Source organism: Aquarana catesbeiana, linkage group LG03 (genome assembly GCF_042186555.1).
Source record: "Aquarana catesbeiana isolate 2022-GZ linkage group LG03, ASM4218655v1, whole genome shotgun sequence".
NCBI classification, from domain to species: Eukaryota; Metazoa; Chordata; class Amphibia; order Anura; family Ranidae; genus Aquarana; species Aquarana catesbeiana.
The window spans coordinates 45,309,160-45,332,950 of record NC_133326.1 but is presented as its reverse complement, the minus strand read 5'-3'; the positions used below and the strand labels follow the sequence as shown (position 1 = coordinate 45,332,950).

Genomic DNA, 23,791 nt, shown 5'->3' with positions numbered 1-23,791 from the left:
TCATCTCTCCTCGGCTTGGCAGTTTCCGTCCCAGCGCCGAGGAGAGAAGACATGTAAGTGCACAACACACACACACACACAGTAGAACATGCCAGGCATACTTTACACCCCCGATCCCCCCCCCCGATCGCCCCCCGATCCCCCCCCAATCACCCCCCCCTGTCACAAACTGACTGCAAGCAGTATTTTTTATTTTTTTTTTTCTGATTACTGCATGGTGTCAGTTTGTGACAGTTACAGTGTTAGGGCAGTGAGTATTACCCCCCTTTAGGTCTAGGATACCCCCCTAACCCCCCCTAATAAAGTTTTAACCCCTTGATCACCCCCTGTCACCAGTGTCACTAAGCGATCATTTTTCTGATCGCTGTATTAGTGTCGCTGGTGACGCTAGTTAGGAACGTAAATATTTAGGTTCGCCGTCAGCGTTTTATAGTGACAGGGACCCCCATATACTATCTAATAAATGTTTTAACCCCTTGATTGCCCCCTAGTTAACCCTTTCACCACTGATCACCGTATAACCGTTACGGGTGACGCTGGTTAGTTCGTTTATTTTTTATAGTGTCAGGGGACCCGCCGTTTATTACCGAATAAAGGTTTAGCCCCTGATCGCCCGGCAGTGATATGCATCGCCCCAGGCAGCGTCAGATTAGCGCCAGTACCGCTAACACCCACGCACGCAGCATACGCCTCCCTTAGTGGTATAGTATCTGTACGGATCAATATCTGATCCGATCAGATCTATACTAGTGTCCCCAGCAGTTTAGGGTTCCCAAAAACGCAGTGTTAGCGGGATCAGCCCAGATACCTGCTAGCACCTGCGTTCTTCCCCTCCGCCCAGCCCAGCCCAAGTGCAGTATCGATCGATCACTGTCACTTACAAAACACTAAACGCATAACTGCAGCGTTCACAGAGTCAGGCCTGATCCCTGCGATCGCTAACAGTTTTCTTGGTAGCGTTTTGGTGAACTGGCAAGCACCAGCCCCAGGCAGCGTCAGGTTAGCGCCAGTACCTCTAACACCCACGCACGCACCATACACCTCCCTTAGTGGTATAGTATCTGATCGGATCAATATCTGATCAGATCTATACTAGCGTCCCCAGCAGTTTAGGGTTCCCACAAACGCAGTGTTAGCGGGATCAGCCCAGATACCTGCTAGCACCTGCGTTTTGCCCCTCCGCCCGGCCCAGCCCACCCAAGTGCAGTATCGATCGATCACTGACTCTTACAAAACACTAAACGCATAACTGCAGCGTTCGCAGAGTCAGGCCTGATCCCTGCGATCGCTAACAGTTTTTTTGGTAGCGTTTTGGTGAACTGGCAAGCACCAGCCCCAGGCAGCGTCAGGTTAGCGCCAGTACCGCTAACACCCACGCACGCACCGTACACCTCCCTTAGTGGTATAGTATCTGATCGGATCAATATCTGATCTGATCAGATCTATACTAGCGTCCCCAGCAGTTTAGGGTTCCCACAAACGCAGTGTTAGCGGGATCAGCCCAGATACCTGCTAGCACCTGCGTTTTGCCCCTCCGCCCGGCCCAGCCCACCCAAGTGCAGTATCGATCGATCACTGACACTTACAAAACACTAAATGCATAACTGCAGCGTTCGCAGAGTCAGGCCTGATCCCTGCGATCGCTAACAGTTTTTTTGGTAGCGTTTTGGTGAACTGGCAAGCACCAGCAGCCTAGTACACCCCGGTCGTAGTCAAACCAGCACTGCAGTAACACTTGGTGACGTGGCGAGTCCCATAAGTGCAGTTCAAGCTGGTCAGGTGGCAAGCACAAGTAGTGTCCCGCTGCCACCAAAAAGACAAACACAGGCCCGTCGTGCCCATAATGCCCTTCCTGCTGCATTCGCCAATTCTAATTGGGAACCCACTACTTCTGCAGCGCCCGTACTTCCCCCATTCACATCCCCAACCAAATGCAGTCAGCTGCATGAGAGGCATTTTCTTTATGTCCTCCCGAGTACCCCTACCCAACCAATCCCCCCAAAAAAGATGTTGTGTCTGCAGCAAGCGCGGATATAGGCGTGACACCCGCTATTATTGTCCCTCCTGTCCTGACAATCCTGGTCTTTGCATTGGTGAATGTTTTGAACGCTACCATTCACTAGTTGAGTATTAGCGTAGGGTACAGCATTGCACAGACTAGGCACACTTTCACAGGGTCTCCCAAGATGCCATCGCATTTTGAGAGACCCGAACCTGGAACCGGTTACAGTTATAAAAGTTAGTTACAAAAAAAAAGTGTAAAAAAAAAAAAAAAAACACAAACAAAAATATAAAATAAAAAAAAAATAGTTGTCGTTTTATTGTTCTCTCTCTCTCTATTCTCTCTCTATTGTTCTGCTCTTTTTTACTGTATTCTATTCTGCAATGTTTTATTGTTGTTATGTTTTATCATGCTTGCTTTTCAGATATGCAATTTTTTATACCTTACCGTTTACTGTGCTTTATTGTTAACCATTTTTTTGTCTTCAGGTACGCCATTCACGACTTTGAGTGGTTATACCAGAATGATGCCTGCAGGTTTAGGTATCATCTTGGTATCATTCTTTTCAGCCAGCGATTGGCTTTCATGTAAAAGCAATCCTAGCAGCTAATTAGCCTCTAGACTGCTTTTACAAGCAGTGGGAGGGAATGCCCCCCCCCCCCAACGTCTTCCGTGTTTTTCTCTGGCTCTCCTGTCTCAACAGGGAACCTGAGAATGCAGCCGGTGATTCAGCCAGCTGACCATAGAGCTGATCAGAGACCAGAGTGGCTCCAAACATCTCTATGGCCTAAGAAACCGGAAGCTACGAGCATTTTATGACTTAGATTTCGCCGGATGTAAACAGCGCCATTGGGAAATTGGGAAAGCATTTTATCACACCGATCTTGGTGTGGTCAGATGCTTTGAGGGCAGAGGAGAAATCTAGGGTCTAATAGACCCCAATTTTTGCAAAAAAGAGTACCTGTCACTACCTATTGCTATGATAGGGGATATTTACATTCCCTGAGATAACAATAAAAATGATTTTAAAAAAAAAAATGAAAGGAACAGTTTAAAAATAAGATAAAAAAATAATAATAATAAAGAAAAAAAAAAAAAAAAAAAAAAAGCACCCCTGTCCCCCCTGCTCTCGCGCTAAGGCGAACGCAAGCGTCGGTCTGGCGTCAAATGTAAACAGCAATTGCACCATGCATGTGAGGTATCACCGCGAACGTCAGATCGAGGGCAGTAATTTTAGCAGTAGACCTCCTCTGTAAATCTAAAGTGGTAACCTGTAAAGGCTTTTAAAGGCTTTTAAAAATGGATTTAGTTTGTCGCCACTGCACGTTTGTGCGCAATTTTAAAGCATGTCATGTTTGGTATCCATGTACTCGGCCTAAGATCATCTTTTTTATTTCATCAAACATTTGGTCAATATAGTGTGTTTTAGTGCATTAAAATTTAAAAAAGTGTGTTTTTTCCCCAAAACATGCGTTTGAAAAATCGCTGCGCAAATACTGTGTGAAAAAAAAAAATGAAACACCCACCATTTTAATCTGTAGGGCATTTGCTTTAAAAAAATATATAATGTTTGGGGGTTCAAAGTAATTTTCTTGCAAAAAAAATTTATTTTTTTATGTAATCAAAAAGTGTCAGAAAGGGCTTTGTCTTCAAGTGGTTAGAAGAGTGGGTGATGTGTGACATAAGCTTCTAAATGTTGTGCATAAAATGCCAGGACAGTTCAAAACCCCCCCAAATGACCCCATTTTGGAAAGTAGACACCCCAAGCTATTTGCTGAGAGGCATGTCGAGTCCATGGAATATTTTATATTGTGACACAAGTTGCGGGAAAGAGACAATTTTTTATTTTTTTTATTTTTTTTTGCGCAAAGTTGTCACTAAATGATATATTGCTCAAACTTGCCATGGGAATATGTGAAATTACACCCCAAAATACATTCTGTTGCTTCTCCTGAGTATGGGGATACCACATGTATGAGACTTTTTGGGAGCCTAGCCGCGTACGGGACCCCGAAAACCAAGCACCGCCTTCAGGCTTTCTAAGGCCATAAATTTTTGATTTCACTCTTCACTGCCTATCACAGTCTCGGAGGCCATGGAATGCCCAGGTGGCAAAAAACCCCCCCAAATGACCCCATTTTGGAAAGTAGACACCCCAAGCTATTTGATGAGAGGTATAGTGAGTATTTTGCAGACCTCACTTTTTGTCACAAAGTTTTGAAAATTGAAAAAAGAAAAAAAAATAATTTTTTTTCTCGTCTTTCTTTATTTTCAAAAACAAATGAGAGCTGCAAAATACTCACCATGCCTCTCAGCAAATAGCTTGGGGTGTCTACTTTCCAAAATGGGGTCATTTGGGGGGGGGTTTGTGCCACCTGGGCATTCCATGGCCTCCGAAACTGTGATAGGTAGTGAGGAGTAAAATCAAAAATGTACGCCCTTAGAAATCCTGAAGGCAGTGATTGGTTTTTGGGGCCCCGTACGCGGCTAGGCTCCCAAAAAGTCCCACACATGTGGTATCCCCGTACTCAGGAGAAGCAGCTAAATGTATTTTGGGGTGCAATTCCACATATGCCCATGGCCTGTGTGAGCAATATATCATTTAGTGACAACTTTGTGCAAAAAAAAAAAAAAAAAATTTGTCACTTTCCCGCAACTTGTGTCAAAATATAAAACATTCCATGGACTCAACATGCCTCAAAGCAAATAGCTTGGGGTGTCTACTTTCCAAAATGGGGTCATTTGGGGGGGTTTTATGCCATCTGGGCATTTTATGGCCTTCAAAACTGTGATAGGTAGTGAGGAGTAAAATCAAAAATGTACGCCCTTAGAAATCCTGAAGGCAGTGATTGGTTTTCGGGGCCCCGTACGCGGCTAGGCTCCCAAAAAGTCCCACACATGTGGTATCCCCATACTCAGGAGAAGCAGCTAAATGTATTTTGGGGTGCAATTCCACATATGCCCATGGCCTGTGTGAGCAATATATCATTTAGTGACAACTTTTTGTAATTTTTTTTTTTTTTTGTCATTATTCAATCACTTGGGACAAAAAAAATGAATATTCAATGGGCTGAACATGCCTCTCAGCAAATTCCTTGGGGTGTCTACTTTCCAAAATGGGGTCATTTGTGGGGGTTTTGTACTGCCCTGCCATTTTAGCACCTCAAGAAACGACATAGGCAGTCATAAATTAAAGGCTGTGTAAATTCCAGAAAATGTACCCTAGTTTGTAGGCGCTATAACTTTTGCGCAAACCAATAAATATACACTTATTGACATTTTTTCTACCAAAGACATGTGGCCGAATACATTTTGGCCTAAATGTATGACTAAAATTGAGTTTATTGGATTTTTTTTAGAACAAAAAGTAGAAAATATCATTTTTTTTCAAAATTTTCGGTCTTTTTCCGTGTATAGTGCAAAAAATAAAAATGGCAGAGGTGATCAAATACCATCAAAAGAAAGCTCTATTTGTGGGAAGAAAAGGACGCAAATTTCGTTTGGGTACAGCATTGCATGACCGCGCAATTAGCAGTTAAAGCGACGCAGTGCCGAATTGTAAAAAGTGCTCTGGTCAGGAAGGGGGTAAAACCTTCCGGGGCTGAAGTGGTTAACTTTTTATGAAAGGTAGAATACAGTATACAATCAGGGCTAAAAGAACCAGGATTATTAATACCCTTATCCGTATCTGGGCGAGCACCTTCTGCCACCCACTCATCCAACTAAAATATTGGTCCCATGGGTCTGTGATACCTGAGTTCTTCTTCAGCTCCAGTGACAGATCTTCTAATTTCTTTATAGCTAAAGTAACCTTACCATTTGGCCCAGTATTATCAGGAATGTATGTACAACAGGTTCCCGTTTTTTCCTATGATTTTACAAAACACCTCCTTTCCCAGATAGCACCATATCTAAGGCCATCAGGTCCTGGAATGTCATGTAGGAAGTGGGGGCTAACTGGTCAGCAATTCGCTGGAGGGCATCTTTAGTGTCATTTACAAATCTCTGTTGGTTATAATATGTGTAGTGTCAGGTCACCTAGAGGCTGGGTGACAGATGCACACCGTCGGGATCAGGAGTGCACCGCAAGGTAGTGGACCCTACGGCTGACTGCTGCGGATTGAACCCTGAGAGGTTCGGGAAGCAGGTCTACTGGATCACTGACACAGATCCCACTGGGAGCTAGAGCATAGATTCCCCAGGGCGCGGAGTCTAAGAGCCAGCAGGTGTTCACCAGAGCCTTTAATGGTAAGGATGGACTGCGCTGCAGTCTGGCTCCAGGTCGCGGCCCCCGGGGTCTCACAGCTCACGCTCACGGTAGACTACAGGAGAAGAGGAAGGAGGCAGCAGGCTGGAACATCAGGGTCAGCTGGTCTCTAGAGATGAACACATGGAGACAGGTATGCTGATCGACAAACTCTATTGCATAACCATGACATGTAGTTAATCCAATCTACATTCTTGCTGACAGTTGTTATGGGGATCAAAGACTCAAAACCAGCTTTTACCTGATCCCTGGCTTTAAACTCATCAGGGACCCCCCTTGTAACCCCTATGACATGTATGTATACATGAGGATCAAAGCTTCCGGAGAGAGCTGCTCGCTTCCTCCTCTGACTGTGTGCTGGGTCAGTGTATGTATCAGGGGTATCTTTGGTTAGGATATGGGGCTTTCTATTTTCATCTTCCTTTTTTTTTGTCAAATGCACTCTGTGGTCGCCCAGTCTGGCCCTGTGTTCCAACCCACTGGCTCCCACAGAAACCACAACTCTGTCCCCAGTAACTGTCTGTGTGGCATACATATATGTCCTTACCGTCAGGGATATCACTGTACCAATGGCATCACCATGAAGGGTCAAACGGACAAGGTACTATGTCACAGTAATCTAAGGTAAAGGTGGTCACATGTGTACCTGAAGAGTTACACCAAAACGTAATTATGTTATCATTTTTGTGATGGCCACCTCCTGGGACCCTCCCCCCTAGATCAAACAGAAAAAGGATATGCAACACCCGAAAACACGCTCTCCTGCAGTGATAAGCGTGCATTCAGGTGTTCTTCCTGGCCAACTTGACTGAGGTGGCTGTGGTCACCAAAACTTGGAATGGACCATCATAACTTGGCTCAAGGATCTCCAGACAATAGTTGGTGTGTTCCTGTATCTAATTCAGGATCTGGAATGGAAGAAAACACCTGGACATGCATTCAGGTTAATTCTCGTGATAAAATGGTTACATAATTAGTCAACACATCAGACTGTAACTGTAACTGTTGTGGAAAGTAACAACCAAGTCTGGGAGCTGAACCAAACAAAATTTCATAAGGGGATAGGGCATGTTTCCCCTGGGGGTGTGTCTGACACTGAACAGGGCAATGGGCTAACTGTCTGGCCAACTCATGTTAGTCTCTTGGGCCATCTTTAACATCCTGTTTTTAGTGTCCCATTCATCCTTTCTACCTTCCCGCTACTTTGAGGGTGGTATGGGATGTGTAGTGCCAACTGAACCCCCAGTGCTGCCCAAATCTCTTTTGTAAGGGTTGCTGTTAAGGCTGGGCCCTGATCTCTCAATATCACCTCTGGGACCCCAAATCTACATACTATCTCACTCAGTAGTTTCTTAGCTGTGGTCCTGGCAGTCATGACCACTTCCACTAGGGCGTATTCGAATCTGCCACTTCTTGGCACTTGAGAATGATCAATTTGCATCCTCTGGAATGGGGTATAGGGCTTTTGCCAGGTGCTTCTTCTGTGCTTCTTCTGTGCATCCTGGGTTACATTTGGTGCAGATAATGCATGATCTGCAGAAGTTGTCGGTCAGTGGAGTAACTCTTGGTGCAACACTTGTTGATAAGAGAGTTCATAAAAGTCTTTGTCAAGTGGGCAGCTCCATGTGCCCATTGCACCACAGCTGGGTTTCCAGCTTTCCTTCTTATCCGGACTTGTTGTTTCCTGTAGTTCTTTTAGATAAACTCTGTCCACTGGGAAAGTCTGTAAGGTAAGCATGGGGTGGTCTTCTTCTACCACCCTGCTGTCCACTTCCCGTCGACCACCAGCTGTCTGTTTGGCAGCTGAATTGGCTAGATGATTGCCTCGAGCTTCCTTTGAGTTCAGTTTGTCGTGTGCTTTTACTCATAATAGTCACTTGGGTTGTGAGAAGCAAGGCATCAATCAAGTTTTCACAGGTGTTCCTGCAGCCATCAGGAATCCTCTGTCCTAGATAACACCATTATCATGGGCAATGCTGAAAGCATATCTTGAGTCCATATGAATGTTGGCTCTTTTTCCCTCTGCCCATTTACGTGCTGTAGTAAGTGCTTACAGCACTGCCTCCTGTGTAGACATCACCGGTGGTAAGGCTTCAGCTTGTAGAACAGTGTTTTCAGTGGTGACCGCGTGTCCTGTGTGGTCATGGGGTGACAAGTCAAGACTCTACTCCTCCTCCTCTTTTCCCCCCTCGAGAAGTGGAAGAAGGGTGGTAGGGTTCAGTGTTTGACAACTTAATAGAGTAATGCTGTCCAGTAGGAGGGAACACAGGAGTCTCAAGTGTCTGGTAGTGGACAAGTGTTTCGGCTGGATCTTGGTTGAATATGGCAACAACGTCATGGGGAGCAAGCAGAACGAGGCAGTGTCCGAGGACCAAGTTCAAAGTTTTGTCAAGCAAGGCTTGTGTAGCAAATCCAGCTCGCAGACACAATAGGCCTCCTCTTGCTACCGCATCCAGCCGACAGGAATAATATCCTATGGGGCGTAGGCTGATGCCGTGTGATTACGTGAGTACACCTGCAGCATGTCCCAGACGTTCGGATACAAAGAGCTGGAGCGTTTTGTCGTAGGCTGGGAGCCCTAGCGCCGGGGGTGGCGCACTCAAGGGTTTCAAACTTTAGATATTTCTTCAGGAGACATCTGGAAGGGTCCGATTGCAGAGCATCAGTAGGAAGGCTTCTGGAATCCATGCTCTGCACTAGGAAATTAGTCCAAGGAAGGCATGAAGGGATTTCTGACCTTGTGGCAGTGGGATGTCAGAGATTACTTGCACCCTGTCTTCAGTGGGGTGTCGTGTCCCATGGGACAAACAGTGTCCAAGGAAAATGACAGGTGTTGAGCACCACTGCAATTTGGGCTTTGAGACTTTGCACCCCTGGTTGGCAAGATAGCACAACAGGCTTTCTGAGGTGACTTCAACAGGGGGTAAGTCAGCTGCACAAAGGAGAAGGTCATCAACACGTTGGAAGAGAATCACTTCCAGGTGTTCCTCTTGTCATGTGTCAAGGATGATAGCCATAGCTTTTGCAGACTGGCTTGGAAAATTCTGTGCCCCTTGTGGCACAACTATTTAGGTATGTTGCCGTTTCTTTCCGTGGATGAATGCAAAAAGGTACCAGCAGGAGGGGTGAGGGTGGACACTGAAGAAAACGTTTGTAAGGTCCACCTCTGTGAGGTATTTTGCAGTCAAAGGCATCCACAGTAGGTACCTGGTTCTCTTTTTAGGATTCTCTTCTTTGGGTTATTGTGGTTTCCGGGGCAATGAAGCGCCCTCTTTTAGCTTGACTGAAACTGGTGGCACCTTTAAGTGACCGTTGTCTTCCGGTCCTGTGGACCATAGGCACGCAGGGATTCTGTCAAGTACTTCCTGCAGTATTGAACTTGAAGTTTTTGCTTCATTAAGTGTCATCAGGAGAGGCAGAGAACATAAAGCAGATGAGTCTTCTAAAGATAGGGGAGTATGTAACTTCATCCCCCCTTCAGGCGTGTCCTGATTGAGGCCTGTAGTCTGGACAACACATCAGCTCCTAGTAGATTCAAGGGACATGTAGAGGACACCACAAATCTGGCAAGCAAATCAGGAAATGTCCCCACTTGGAGTGGCTCTGCAAATGGACTGGAGCGGAGCACCCCATCCACTCCCACGCAGGAAACGTGTGTGTCTCTTTTCATAGTGGGAGAAACTCAGATCATCAAAGGCCTGTACGAGTTTAGTATGATACTTCTTCAGACTCCCCTTTATCTTGGGTAATATCTTGGATTGTGGTCTTCTGATCCGTCAACTTCTCCTTTGCCCAGTCATGGAGTTGTGCCCAGAACTCCACGCCTGAGGTGTAGGAAGTGGCACTTGTCAGGCTGGCATCATTGAAGGCCGTCTGCATGACTGGCCAAAAGACATATCCTGCTTTGATTTGGCATAGGCTGATCAAGTCTCTCCAGGCAGCTGAGTAAGTTTCTTGTATCTGCACTATCCTGTTGTAGAAGGGAATTGGCTGCTTCTCTGGGTCAGGCAGACTTGTCACTAAGGCCGCTGCTTGTGATAGAGTAAAAGCGACATACATCACTGGTGCCCCTTCTGGTAACCAAGACTGTTGTTGGGGCGGGGGCTGGCAAGAAGCACTGTTCCTTACGGTTGCCAGCATGTGTTTGAGATCCTCTCGGAACTGAGAGTCTGGAGCCGGATTGGGGGTTAAATCAGTGGGTGACCTTGCTGCCTGCTGTTGGGCTTCCCACTCAGATGCTTCTTCATCATTAACATATCCGGCCTGGGAATGTGATGCTCCCGTATTGGGGAAGACAGGTGTGTGGTATGAACCATCTTGGTTTAAAACAGGGAGGGCTGGGTACAGGCTGTTTAAGCTTACTGGGTGTACCAAGATGGCCGCCGGCAGGAAGTGCACTGGACTGGGTAGAAAGTGAAGGCATGGGTGCACCAAGATGGCCGCCGGCAGGAGTTGTCACAGTGGGCTGTGCTTGGGCTGGGAGGGAGAGTAGGGAGTGGATGTCAGGTGGAGGGCAGGGTTGTCCCTCCCTTCTCTCGGTCCAGGTTTTTTGATAGGGGGGTGGTTTAGGCACATTATCAGTTCTGTGATAAACATACATAATACAATTGGCATCTTTCTTGATTTCCTCTTCAATCCAACCCTCGTTGTGCAATGCCTTTGCAGTCCTATACCAAGCTTCTGCCACAGCCAACAAGCCATTATCACACAAAACCCCCCTTTGTTCTCTTATCAACACACGCCATTCCTCTGCTTGTAGTCTAGCAACGTAATCTGTGAAACCACAAACTTTCATTAATTTGGAGAAACGTTTAACTGCTTCACTGCCCTCCCTCCTCTTCACAATATCACAAGCTAGGATTCCTTTCTCCGGTTTAGAGTTGTTCTGACCCATCTCCCCCTCCTCTCTCAGGGCCTCCTAAGACGTAACCAAGGTCTCTAACTCTGTTTTGTTCGTCTGCCGCAGTCTCGGCTGACGGTTTGAAGGGGGAATGGGGACAACTGATGGTTTGATGACCCTCCTCTCTGGCTCTCTGTTCTATCTCTTCGAGGGTCTGCCCAAACCCCCCTGTCACCGGGTAATGTACGTTTAATCTCAGTACAAGCACGTCAGGGGTAGTAGGGAGCAACGTAGCAAACAGTAAATCACAAATACAATCACGACAGGACATTACACCTGCCACTCTTCGAACTGCAAAATTTCAGCAGGCTAAGATAACCACAAGGGCAGACCACCCTGCAAAAATAAACCCATTTTATAGACGTTTGCTACAAGGGAAACCATCTCATTCCAGAGACCGATAGCTCATCTGGAGATGAGACCACACATTCACACATGTAGCACTTTAGACTGCAAAGCCAGCAGCTAAAATAACCCTCAAAGGTTCGTTAAAACCCCAGAGTAAACCCGTCTATAAACGTTTGCTACAAGGGAAACCATCTCATTCCAGAGACCACACATTCACACATGTAGCACCCTTAGACTGCTGAGTTTCGTAGCCCAAAGAATGGCAGACAGTGAACAAATACAGTCAGCAGAAACCCATCAGCAGGTTCGTTAAAACAACCTCAGGCGAGGAAATACCTGCCTCTAAGACAGTCTCAGCATACCGACAGAATCCAGCCGTCAACCAAAAGATAAGAGAGTCGTACAGTGGTAAGAATATAGATCAAACTTACCGTACTGTTAGGGCTGCGCAAAGACCCCCTCTGTTATCTTTCAATTAACGCCCGAATGCTTGTCGCGGTATGGCTTCGACTGTAGCCTGAGGTCCCGGGTTTCGGCACCATCTGTTATGGAAATGATTAAGAGCTCCAATCGAGCCCAAGGTTATCTGCTGCTGTCTCTAATTGGAAAGTGTGGATATGCATGCATATAAAAGTAAACACTCTGAGACACGCTCAGCACCGTTACTTGTTACACTTCTGATTTATTCAAGGCGGTGCTAATGTTTTATACACACAAATACGTCATTGCTATGTTAGTCTAATAGGTACATCTCATTGGTTAAGATAAAAAAAGAAAATGGAGAATCTTCATAACGAGGTCTGACTGTCTTTGGTTTTATCTTCAGTTCCGCGTTCTTCTGATGTGTGGGATGCAGGGGGTACCCGCCATCTTGAGAAAATATAGGAACAGAGCAAACCTGTATACTTATATAATGAGTAAGGAGAAAAATATGTATGCACATAAGAAAATAGACATTTTCAGATTACTATTATTATTATCTACATCACATTCCTTCACACCGCGACCTACCAAAAGAGCCAGTGCCCTGTGGGCCTCCATCCTAGACCGACCAGGAACCGCTGCAGGTCTCGGAATCTATCACTCTCCTCTGATCCTGAGCCCTGATCCCGGGAACTATTTCTACATTTATGCTTGTTGCTTTGCAGCCTGAGGCTGTTGAGGTATGGCGACTACACAGTTACTGCAAACTGTCCTATTGTACTGTAGATTCATATAACTGACAAGGACTTGGTGCCTTCATTTTTTATGGGATATAACCCAGACAACCTATCATTGCAAACACCACCCTAACAGGCTTGCTATACTTATTAATATTCTGCAGAACCTGTTTCCAAGTCAGAGGGCTTTGCTCCTCAATTTTTCTGGCTCCTCCTAAGTAACACAATCAGACTGCTTTCAGGTTAGCCCCTTTAAATGGCTGGACTGCACCCCCACCTCCTGTTCTTTGATCCACAGGTCCCCGCAGAAGACCATCGGGGTGCCTGCAGAGACTTTTCATGATGATCCCTGTACTGGGAACTTATTAGCCCACAGTTTTACTAAGGGCTTCTCTTTAATGTTAAATGTTTATTTGTTACATACATTTTTATGACTCTTAGGCATTTTTATGACAAGTTAATGTTGTTAACCTGCTGACCCTGTTCAGGCCTCTGGCTGCTCCATAGCAAGGTATGGCTTATGGTATACACAGTCTACTAAGACCCTGGACTTGCGACTGTGCCTCACGGTGGGGCGGCTGTACTGGGCCTTTACTTCTACCCAGCGTACTTTTCGGGATTGGAAGGTTGTCTGCATAGGCAGATATGGTTATTTATTAAGTATGAGATAGTATAGTAATGCAGATAATCTCTATTGCTACTCTACTTGTCTCGTGGTTTGCCGACTTCCTCTTCCTTCCTTAGTTTTTCTTATATCCTTCTTACTGCCTTACAATTACATTTTTTTCTTTACAGCTGCTGGAAAGTTCAGGATGCTACCTACCTGCTGTTTCCTACCACTCTCCCCCACTAGGCCTGCACTCACTGGCGGAGCTGTGTCCTGCAGTGAATGCTTCTTCAAAGATTTCGTTGTTGAATGCTGGGCTCTGAGGTTCTGAACCCAGAGCCACTTCTCCACCTATAACTACCTCCTTTCCCGCCTCTTTTCTCTCTCTCCTTTTTCTCCTAGGGTCTCTTCACCCCCTTTAACCTCTTCTCCTTCTCTAGCTCCACTTTAGCTCTTAAGATCTTTTTACCCCCCATTCCCCCCTCCCCCCTCACTGGGCTCCGTGATGGACTCTGTGACTATCACGTCCTGAGAAAAGAAGGATGTTCTTGCATGATCTGAAACGTTCTTGTTCTGACGTGGCGTTTATACAAGAAACCCCTTTCTCCAGAACAGATTTTACTCCTTTGTATACCATGCCTCAAACCAGTTGGCTAAATATAAAGGTGTCTCCATACTGATCTCTAGCCGCATTCCCTGGTCCTTACTGGACATATGCGCAGATGGAGGCAGATTCTTGTTCTTAAAAGGTCATATTGGCAGCGTTAAGGTGATGATGGCCACAGTCTACTCGTCAAATTCCCATCAAGATACCTTCCTCTGCAATACCCTGTCCTCCCTCACGGAGTTTGCAGAAGGAAAGCTGATATTAGGCGGGAATCTCCATATTCCTCTGGACCAAATGTTGACACATCCACTGGCACTTCCCCTGTTCTCTCTGGCACTCGCAGACGTATACTTCAGGCTCTCCATAGACATCAGCTTATTGAAACATGGCGCCTGTTCCACCCGGGTGAACCTGATTACACTTTTTTTTTCTACCCCACACCATTTCCATTCTCGAATAGACCTCTTTCTGACCCCCCATCAGCACCTTTTTAGATATCACAAAGGCGACAATAGGCAATATTACCTGGTCGGACCACTCACCCATTACACTGCAGCATAGACTTACAGATCCCTCGCCCTCCAGAGAGCAGCATTTGCGGCTGTCTGGGACTCCCCTCCTCATTGGCTCCCACTGCTGTCAGTCAAAGTCAGTAAGCCAATGAGGGGAGAGAGGGGGCCGGGCCACGGCTCCGTGTCTGAATGGACACACAGAGCTGGGGCTCGGCTTGAGTGCCCCCATAGCAAGTTGCTTGCTGTGGGGGCACTCAACAGGAGGGGGCCAGGAGCACAGAAGAGGGACCCGAGAAGAGGAGGATCGGGGCTGCTCTGTACAAAACCACTGAATAGAGCAGGTAAGTTTAACAGGTTTGTTAGTTTTAAACAAAAAAAAAATGAGAATTTAATGTATCACTTTAAGACTGATCTCTATGGGAACACACTGATGCTGTGGAGTTGTTTAACTAAAACTGGAGAGTGCAAAATTTGGTGCAGGTGTACATGTTAGCCAATCCGTTTCTAACTTCAGCTTGTTCAATTAGATTTTGACAAATAAAAAAACTGTAAGCTGATTGGTTTCTATGCAGAGCTGCTCCAGATGTTGCACTCGCCAGTTTTAGAATATCAACTCCACAATGTCTGCAACATACTGCATAGACACTCCTGACGAAATTAAAATGGTGCCTTGTTGGCACCACTCAGTCTCAAAAAAGTTTTTTTTTTTTTTCAATTGACTTTTGTTAAAAGAAAGTTTCTTCTGAACAGTGACTGTTTCTATGCATAGGCAAAACATTCAGATTCAGAACAGTGATTGCATCCATTCACTGTTTGGGTATTCTGACAGCTGTGGCTGTCACAATCCAATAGCTGACCGGGAAGATTCCTCTGCCTGAGTTGTTTCATGTGAATAAAGAAATTCATTGGATTTCATTTGTTCAGCCTGTGCATGGCTAGCCTAAAGTGGTTGTAAACACTTCTATATACCCAGTGAAGTGACTGGCCTCAGGTGATACACAGAGATGAAACAAATCCTCCTACATCAATTGTACCTGTAATATATATCGACAGCCATCTTCCCCCTGAAGTTACATCAATGAGGAGAGCTCTGAGAGCTGATTGGAGGGAAGGGACAACCCCCCACCTTCCTTCACAGAGCACACAGGAGATGATGCTGTCAATCAGCTGGAGGTCCCTTCCCTGTCACCATTTTTCTGTTGGTGTCAGGAAAACTTGTCAGAAGTGATTCATGCCGATAGCTGAGCAATGTGGCAGCGGAGAGAAATGACACTTGGTGCTCTGGATTGAGACAAGTACACATTATAGAGGGATATGTTTTTTTCATATTTCATGTCTGAGATTTACAACCACTTTAAGCAAGTATAATTTTACAACAGGCTAAATGCTCTAGGGCACATGCAGTAGTCTTGAGGTTTCACTAAACCATAATCTGAGTAATTTTTCAATTTTAGGTTTTAATTTGTGACGATTATCTTTCTAGAAATGGTTTAGGCTTTTGGACTAAATTTGTTGACACTTTTTTGTCTTTCAGACCAGATGGGTGAGGGATTAGCGGGAAGCAAAAGACAGTATGAAGGCAGGATCCAGATGCTTGAGAAGGAGCTTGGCTGGTACATGTGGGCTCATCAGGAGCTTAGTCAGAGACTGAGCAAAATGGCTGTCCTTCCTCTGAATGCTGCAGGAAATCAAGCGAAAGGTATGAGTTTTCAAAGTTCTTTGTAAGCAGCGGTTACTGTCTGCAGTATGTTCATTCAAGTTATTTCCTCTTTTAAAGCTCCTCAAGCAGATGGCAGAGTCCTTCATAATACTGACAGACACGTCTCCTTAGCTGGGTGTGCCGAAGAAAATAACTTGAACAGTCAACCACTTGCTGTAGAGCGCAACCTGAGACCTAGAGAGGAGTTGATGCATGTGCCATTACCACCCACATGGAGGCGCTCTTCCCTACCTTCTGAAGAGCAGGCGGGACTGGAGGAGCTAAGACATCGGGACACTGAACCACTGAACAACAGATTGATGCAACCAAATGATGGTGTTTGTCAAAGACCTGTTATGTACTTGCCCAAATCCCGGCGAGATGTTCGTAGATGTAATATAAGTGTCATGCCATTGATGTCTAACATGGAGATGATTGACGTAAGAAGAAACCCACTGTAAGAACAGTTCTCCCACTGTCTTTGTCTTCAGCTAGGATGTTTCTGGTATACAACGATTAGCCTTAACATTATGTCCACCCACCATAACCCATCAAGGCATGGACCCCACTAGACCTCTGAAGGTATGTGGTGGTATCTTTCACCAAACAGTAGCAGATCCTTTAAGTCCTGCAAGGTGGGACCTCTATGGATCGACCTTGTTTTTATCTAACATCCCACAGATGTTAGATTGGATTGAGATCTGGAGAATTCGGAGGTCAACTCAACATCTCAAACTCGTTGCATTCATTCTTGAATTCATCAGACCAGGACACCTTCTTCCATTGCTCCATGGTCCAGTTCTGATGCTCAAGTGCCTATTGTAGGCACTTTTGGCTGTGGACGCGGGTCAGCATGGGCACCCTGACCAGTCTACAGCTCTGCAGCCCTGTACGCAGCACACTGTGATGCACTGTGTGTTCAACACCTTTCTATCGGAACCAGCATTAACTTTTTCAGCAATTTGAGCTCCAGTAGTTCTTCTGTTGGATCAAACTACACAGGCCAACCTTTGCTCCCCAAGTGCATCCAGCTTTCAACACATCAACTTCAGGGACTACATGTTCACTTGCTGCCTAATATATCCAACCCACTTTCAGGTGCCATTGTAACAAGATAACCAGTGTTAGTCACTTTACCTGTCAATGGTCATAATGTTATGGCTGATCAGTGTGTAATTGTAACCTGTCTGACTATACATTGGGGTTGATTTACTAAAGCTGGAGAGTGCAAAATCTGGTGCAGTTCTGCACCAATCAACTTCCATTTTTTTTTTGTCAAAGATTAATTGAACAAGCTGAAGTTAGAAGGTGATTGTCTCCCATGCACAGCTGCACCAGATTTTGCACTCTCCAGTTTTAGAAAATCAACCCCATTGTGACTAATTTTAAATCTGTGTTTTAGTCCTGGTTCACACTGATGTAGTGCAGGAAACGCAGCAAATCATGTGCATTTCCTTCATTTCAGTCGCACTGTGCTCTGCGGGTGTCAATTAATACAACACCCCAAAAGCAGGTCGCAAGCGCAGTGCGTTTGCCTGAACCGGATGTATGAACACCCATGTGATCCGATTCCAGCTATTAAAAAGGCGTCTGCACCTTTTTGATGCGGTGCGATTTGAACCATCAAAAATGAATGGGCTCAAATCGCGCCGCACAGAATCGCATGTGATTTGCACAGGAAGCGGTGCGATTCACATGCAGTTCCCAGTGTGAAACTAGGCTTAAGTGACTTTCACTTAAAAAAAAAGAAAAAAAGAAAAGAAAAACACTGCTAGCACGTATAAAGTCCAAGCAGCTTTACACCCTAATGTGCTGCTTCTGTACGCTCCAATGCCTTCTGTACGCTCCAATGCCTTCTGTACGCTCCAATGCCTTCTGTACGCTCCAATGCCTTCTGTACGCTCCAATGCCTTCTGTACGCTCCAATGCCTTCTGTACGCTCCAGTGCCTTCTGTACGCTCCAGTGCCTTCTGTACGCTCCAGTGCCTTCTGTACGCTCCAGTGCCTTCTGTAGGCTCCAATGCCTTCTGTACACTCTAATTCCGGACTACTTTAACCAGAAAACCTTCAGCACTTTCAAGTAGTGTCAGAGCTTGCCCACTTCCTCCCACCCCCCCATCTTTCCTATTGAGGCCAATACTGTCCTAGGCTGCCTTAGGCCGGCCATACACAGTCTGAACCATTAATGGACAGGCTGAATGTACCAAGTTGATCGATCAACTTGGGTACAACCAGTCTGCCAGATTCTCTCGCGATTATCGCTAGGGGCTGCTATAGTGATAATCACTGTCTTCTCCCAGTTGGGACGGCTTCCTCCACCCTCCCCCGCCCCACCACCAGTAGAAGAAAAAGGCCCAGCAGGAGGGATTCCCGCATCAACACTGTCTGTGTTGATGGGGGAATCTAGCAAACTTCTTTGCTGCAACCCGTGGTTGCAGAAAATAAATTCGCTCTGTGTATGGCCGGCCTTACTGACCAGTAGAAATGTGTGGGAGGGGATGAGCAAGCTCCCATACCCAGGCATGTCTGAACTTCTGCCCAATCGGAACGATCTGGATTTTGAGCATATTGGGGGAAATGAAAGCTGGTTCATGGATATGTAGGAACTTTGTGGTTCCTGCTCTTTATACCTTCTAGCTAAGTTATTGTTTTTATAAGTGACTAATTTACTTCAAAGAGACCCTGTAAGCAACTTAAAGGATAAGTTCACCTTTTGTAACATGTTAGATGCCACACCCATATTCAGGATGTAACATGTTATAAATGCACCAGTCCCTGCACCCCCCGCGGCCCAGAGTCTCCCCCTGTTAGCTATCGCAATCTAAAAAAAAGTTGTGGCTGAGTGGGGCTTCACCCGCCCAGCCTCATCATTCATTCACAGTGTTCTGTGAATGGGGAAAACTACAAGTACCAACATGGTTTGGGGCTGTTGGCTTGTAATTCTCAATGAACTCCCTGGGCGCTGTTGACTACCAGTCTTGAGTGTAACTGCCTGCTTATATCGGAGGTACGGGCAGACAGTCTGCAGGACTGGGGCATTACACCCACAATCTGCTGATCGCCGGTGCAAATCATTACAGGTCCCTAAGGCTGGTTTCACACAATGCGCCAGCCAATAGCGCTAAAGCGCTGCTCGTTTTACCGGCGCTTTATCGCTGTTTATGCGTCACTTTTGCACTGCTTTTCGGCCGCTAGTGGGGCGCTTTTAACCCCTAAGAAAGGGTTAAAAACTCCCGTGTTGCGGCGCTTCCATATCGCTTTATATTGCAATGGGCAGGGGCGGTTTAGGACTTTTTCTAATGTCACACAAGCACACCAGTAAGAAGGCACCCATTGCAGTGGATGGGAGGCAGTGTTCAAGCGCTATTTTTAGCGCTAAAACGCCTGAAAACTGCCTCATCATTTAAAAACGACATTTTGGATTTACTGGGGTTATCTTTGTGTATTAAGTTTGATGATCTGAATAATTAATGTGTGACAAATATGCAAAAAAATTTAAAATAAGGAAGGGGGCATCCAGACACCAAAGCATGCCAGGAATGTTCTCTGAGCTGCACATACACGGCTCAGTGCACATTCAGAACACACAATAGCAAGAGCCTACCTGTCAGAAATGTCCCATGAAGAGGCTTTATTCCCACTCGTAGTTGTTGCAATTGATCAGTTGTATTTACAGGGCTAAAAATATGTACATAAATAATTTTTTTTAGAAATCATATGTAAAAAATGCCTTAAGGCTGCTTTCACACTGGGGCGGTGGGGGCGTCGGCGGTAAAACAGCGCTATTTTTAGCGCTGCTTTACCGTCGTTATTGCAGCGTTATTCGGCCGCTAGCGGTGCGGTTTTAACCCCCGCTGGCGGTCGAAAAAGGGTTAAAACCGCTCGTATAGCGCGGCTATAGCCGCGGTATAGCCGCGCTGTCCCATTGATTTCAATGGGCAGGAGCGGTGAATACACCGCTCCTTCACCGTTCCAAAGATGCGGCTTGCAGGAGTTTTTTTTCTTCTCCTGCCAGCGCACCGCTTCAGTGTGAAAGCCCTCGGGCTTTCACACTGAACAAACAGCGGCGGCTGTTTTGGGTCAGTTTGCAGGCGCTATTTTTAGCGCAATAACGCCTGCAAACCGCCCCAGTGTGAAAGGGGTCTAACACTTACTGTTTCTGCAGTTATAGTATAACATTCATAGCAAAAAAACAGCTTTGTCACTCCCACATCGATTGTAATTCACTCAAAAACCTGTGCCTTTTGGCAGCTGCAGAGCTTCCGTGTACTGATTTTTCCATGCACATAATATTATGCCAAGCTGGAGTTCAAGCTCCTGGCCATGACTTTGATTTTCAGTAGAGAATGACAAGATTATAATACAAGCCAATAATATTTTCCAATGATTTCCTTACAGCACCTGTATGTGCGTAAGCTTCCTTAGATGGCTTTTTGAGTTGCAGGCGGTCCATAATTGTCTGTAGTTTTCTTACACCTGTTAGAAGTTGCTTGCTGTGTTGCCCTCCAACAAAGGTTTTAAGTGATTGTAAAGGCATTCTATGCATTAAAATAAAAAACCTTCTGTGTGCAGCAGCCCCCCTAATACTTACCTGAGGTCCCTCTCTGTTCAGTGATGGCCACGAGTGTCTCAACCGTCCGAGATTCTCCTTCCTGATTGGCTGAGACACAGCAACTGCGCCATTGGCTCCCGCTGCTGTCAAAGTCAGCTAGCCAATCAGGAGAGAGAGGGGGTGGGCTGGGTCACTGCTCCGTGTCTAAATGACTGTTTGCTGTGGGGGCTCTGAACAGGAGGGAGGGGCCAGAAACACAGAATAGGGACCCGAGAAGAGGAGGATCCGGGCTGCTCTGTGCAAATCCACTACACAGAGCAGGTAAGTAAAACATGTTTATTATTTTTTATAGGGAAAGAAAAGACTTTACAATCACTTTAAGACTTCCTGTTTTTCTCAATGGATCCCTAAAAAAGGATTTTATGAGTAGTTTTTACCTACATGAGCAAGTCAGGGGTTCACTTTAAGGCAGATGATCTTAAAGAGGAGCTCTTGTCTCCCCACAAAAAAAAATAAAAAAATATTAAAAGGCAGCAGTTAAAAACACTGCAGCTGCTGACCCTTAATATAAGACACTTACCTGTCCGGGGATCCAGCGCTGTCCTCACCCGATTCTTCAATCAGCTTCGGGTCCAGGCACCAGCTTCTTAGGTAAGCAAAACCATCAGTGAAGCCTCGCGGTTTTGCAGCTGGTTCTCTACCACCATGCTGCACTTTGTGGTTCCGCAGTCAAGGCTGCGGGAAGAAGGATGTGGGGGCTGAACTTCCGTGCAGATCGCCACGATAATCTGACCTGAAGTGGGAGCAGGTACCTGTCAATACCAGGTACCCTCCCCCCCCCCCCCCCAAATAGTGCCAAATGTGACCGTGGGGGAAAAGATGCAAACAAGCGGAACTTCCTGTTTTGGGTGATATTTCGCTTTAATTGAGTTTTCAATAACTGGGGATTTGGTTGTATAATCGGATTCCAGAAATGTCCTGCTACTAGAAGGTGGATTTTATTTCTATTCCACAGACTAGTGAGCACATCTTAGTAGTTTACCATCGGATTGTTATAATTATATATTCCAGGAAAGTGACGCAATGGAGTGGGAACAATCTTCTGTACATCAACACAAGCTGGTGGTACATAATTCACTGCATTCCTTTGCTTTGAATATACATTGTAGAATACAGTATACTGCAGTACTGTTTAAAAAGTAACTCCACTTTTGTTGGGGGGGGGGGGACATTTCCCCTCTGGGTGATCTATGTACATTATAGGGAATTTAACAAACTTTGTTGCAGATTCCTACCTTTTGTTGTTCTGTAGAAATCACAGTTTGTGTGTGCCCATGTGGAAAGTGAATCTAATGGAAGTGGTTTCATAATTATAAGATGCTGCACTTGCAGGGCTCTAATGAGGAAAGTGACCGGGTCTGCATCCCCTTTTTAGATGTGATTTCCTGTTTGGAATACCTCACCAAAAATGAAGTTTTTTTGCTGCAGGGGATGCCTGAAATCTGACTTGTATCTTAGTGCAGAGTTCTGGGAAAATCAGTGAGCCAATCCCACAAGCAGAAATGACCTACGCTATATTACCAAAAGTATTGGGACGCCAGCCTTTACAGGCACATAAACTTTAACGGAATCCCAGTCTTAGTCCGTAGGGTTCAATATTGAGTTGGCCCACCCTTTGCAGCCATAACAGCTTCAACTCTTCTGGGAAGGCTGTCCACAAGGTTTAGGAGTGTGTCTATGGGAATGTTTGACCATTCTTCCAGAAGGACTAAGACTGGGATGCCATTAAAGTTCATGTGTATGTAAAGGCAGGCACACCACCTGTGTATAGAACACCTCCAGGTAGCCATATTGTAATTTACAGAAAATGGCAGAGCTGCAGATTGAAAAGGAAAGGTCATTTTTTAATAACATTATGTTTCAATCTTTTTATTCAGTTTTCCAAATTTACAATAAAACCTTATAATGTAATCCAAAAGAGTGCAAAAAGCCTCGGTCAACATAACCAGTAAACCAGTAGTTATCAGTGATGGTATGTTTTACAGGTAAGGAGTTCAAACCGAAGTCCATGTCCACCAATGGGTATCGGGAATTGCACCAAAGTGGTCAGCTATGAGGAGACTTATACTGTGAAACATGTTCAGTTCTAGTTCAAAGAGGCCAAACAAAACAACCAATGGGCCTTACAATTTTTAAAAACACGCAATTACAATATGGCTTGGGTCTCAATTGTATACAATATATTATTATTTTTTTATTTGCTTTCTTTTCCCCACGAAAGTGGAGTTACCTTTCTTGTTATGACGAGACCTTTTTATTACAGCCACCCTTGTAACCATTGTTTAAACCACTCTCATTACTGATAAAACTTCATACACTGTGTTTTTATAGAAGATATGCAGTAGGGGAAACGTGCTTGTATTATGAGATGTAGATCTTTATTTGCTGTTGGATAGCCTCCACCTCTAGTTAATGAAGTTCTCATACCTCATTGACCTAGACTACTTTGGGATAATGTAGAAGCCCACGTTCACATTGGGCCGATTTGGCATGCAATTTGACATGTCAAATCGGCGGCTATTGCCGGCAATGGTGCCGTCCGAATCGGTGCGCGCACCTGTACTACTTTCGGCGACTTGGGGGGGGGGGGGGGGGGGATTGAAATCGTTCAGCTGAACTCTCACAATTTCAAAGCCGCCCTAAATGTGAATTTGGGTTAACGCCTATTCTTGCTAACCTATGTAAGGCCGGGGCATAAATGGTTCAAATCTCGGCTGGTTCAGCAGGAACCGTCTGAGATTCGAACCATGTATGGGCAGACTGAATGTACCAAGTTGATTGATCGATCAACTTTGTTAAAACCAGCCTGCCGAATTTTACATGTGATTATCGCTAGTGGCTGGTATAGCCGCTAGCAATAATCACTGTCTGTCTTCTCCCAATGGGGACAGCTCCTCCCCCCTGCTAGGAGAATACAATGGCTTGGGGGGGGGGATTCCCCTGTCAACACTGTCTGTGTTGATGGGGGAATCAAGCAAATTACTTTCCTGCAACCTATGGTCGCAGAAAAAAAAAAAAATCCTTCAATGTATGGCCAGCCTAAGGCCTGATTCACACCTATGCATTTTAGTGCTTTT

The 23,791-nt window shown here is 45.5% G+C and overlaps 1 protein-coding gene across 2 annotated transcripts in view; it reads left to right on the top strand.

Moving 5' to 3' along the window:
- KIF7 (kinesin family member 7) overlaps window positions 1-21,505 on the top strand; it is a 99,976-nt gene extending 78,471 nt beyond the window's left edge. For both annotated transcript variants that reach the window (XM_073618455.1, XM_073618456.1), the window contains exons 18-19: window positions 15,938-16,102; window positions 16,181-21,505. In XM_073618455.1, coding sequence (XP_073474556.1) covers window positions 15,938-16,102; window positions 16,181-16,563 — 548 coding nt within the window. In that variant the 3' untranslated portion in view covers window positions 16,564-21,505. The remainder of the gene's footprint in view (window positions 1-15,937; window positions 16,103-16,180) is intronic.
- Window positions 21,506-23,791: the final 2,286 nt, after the last annotated feature.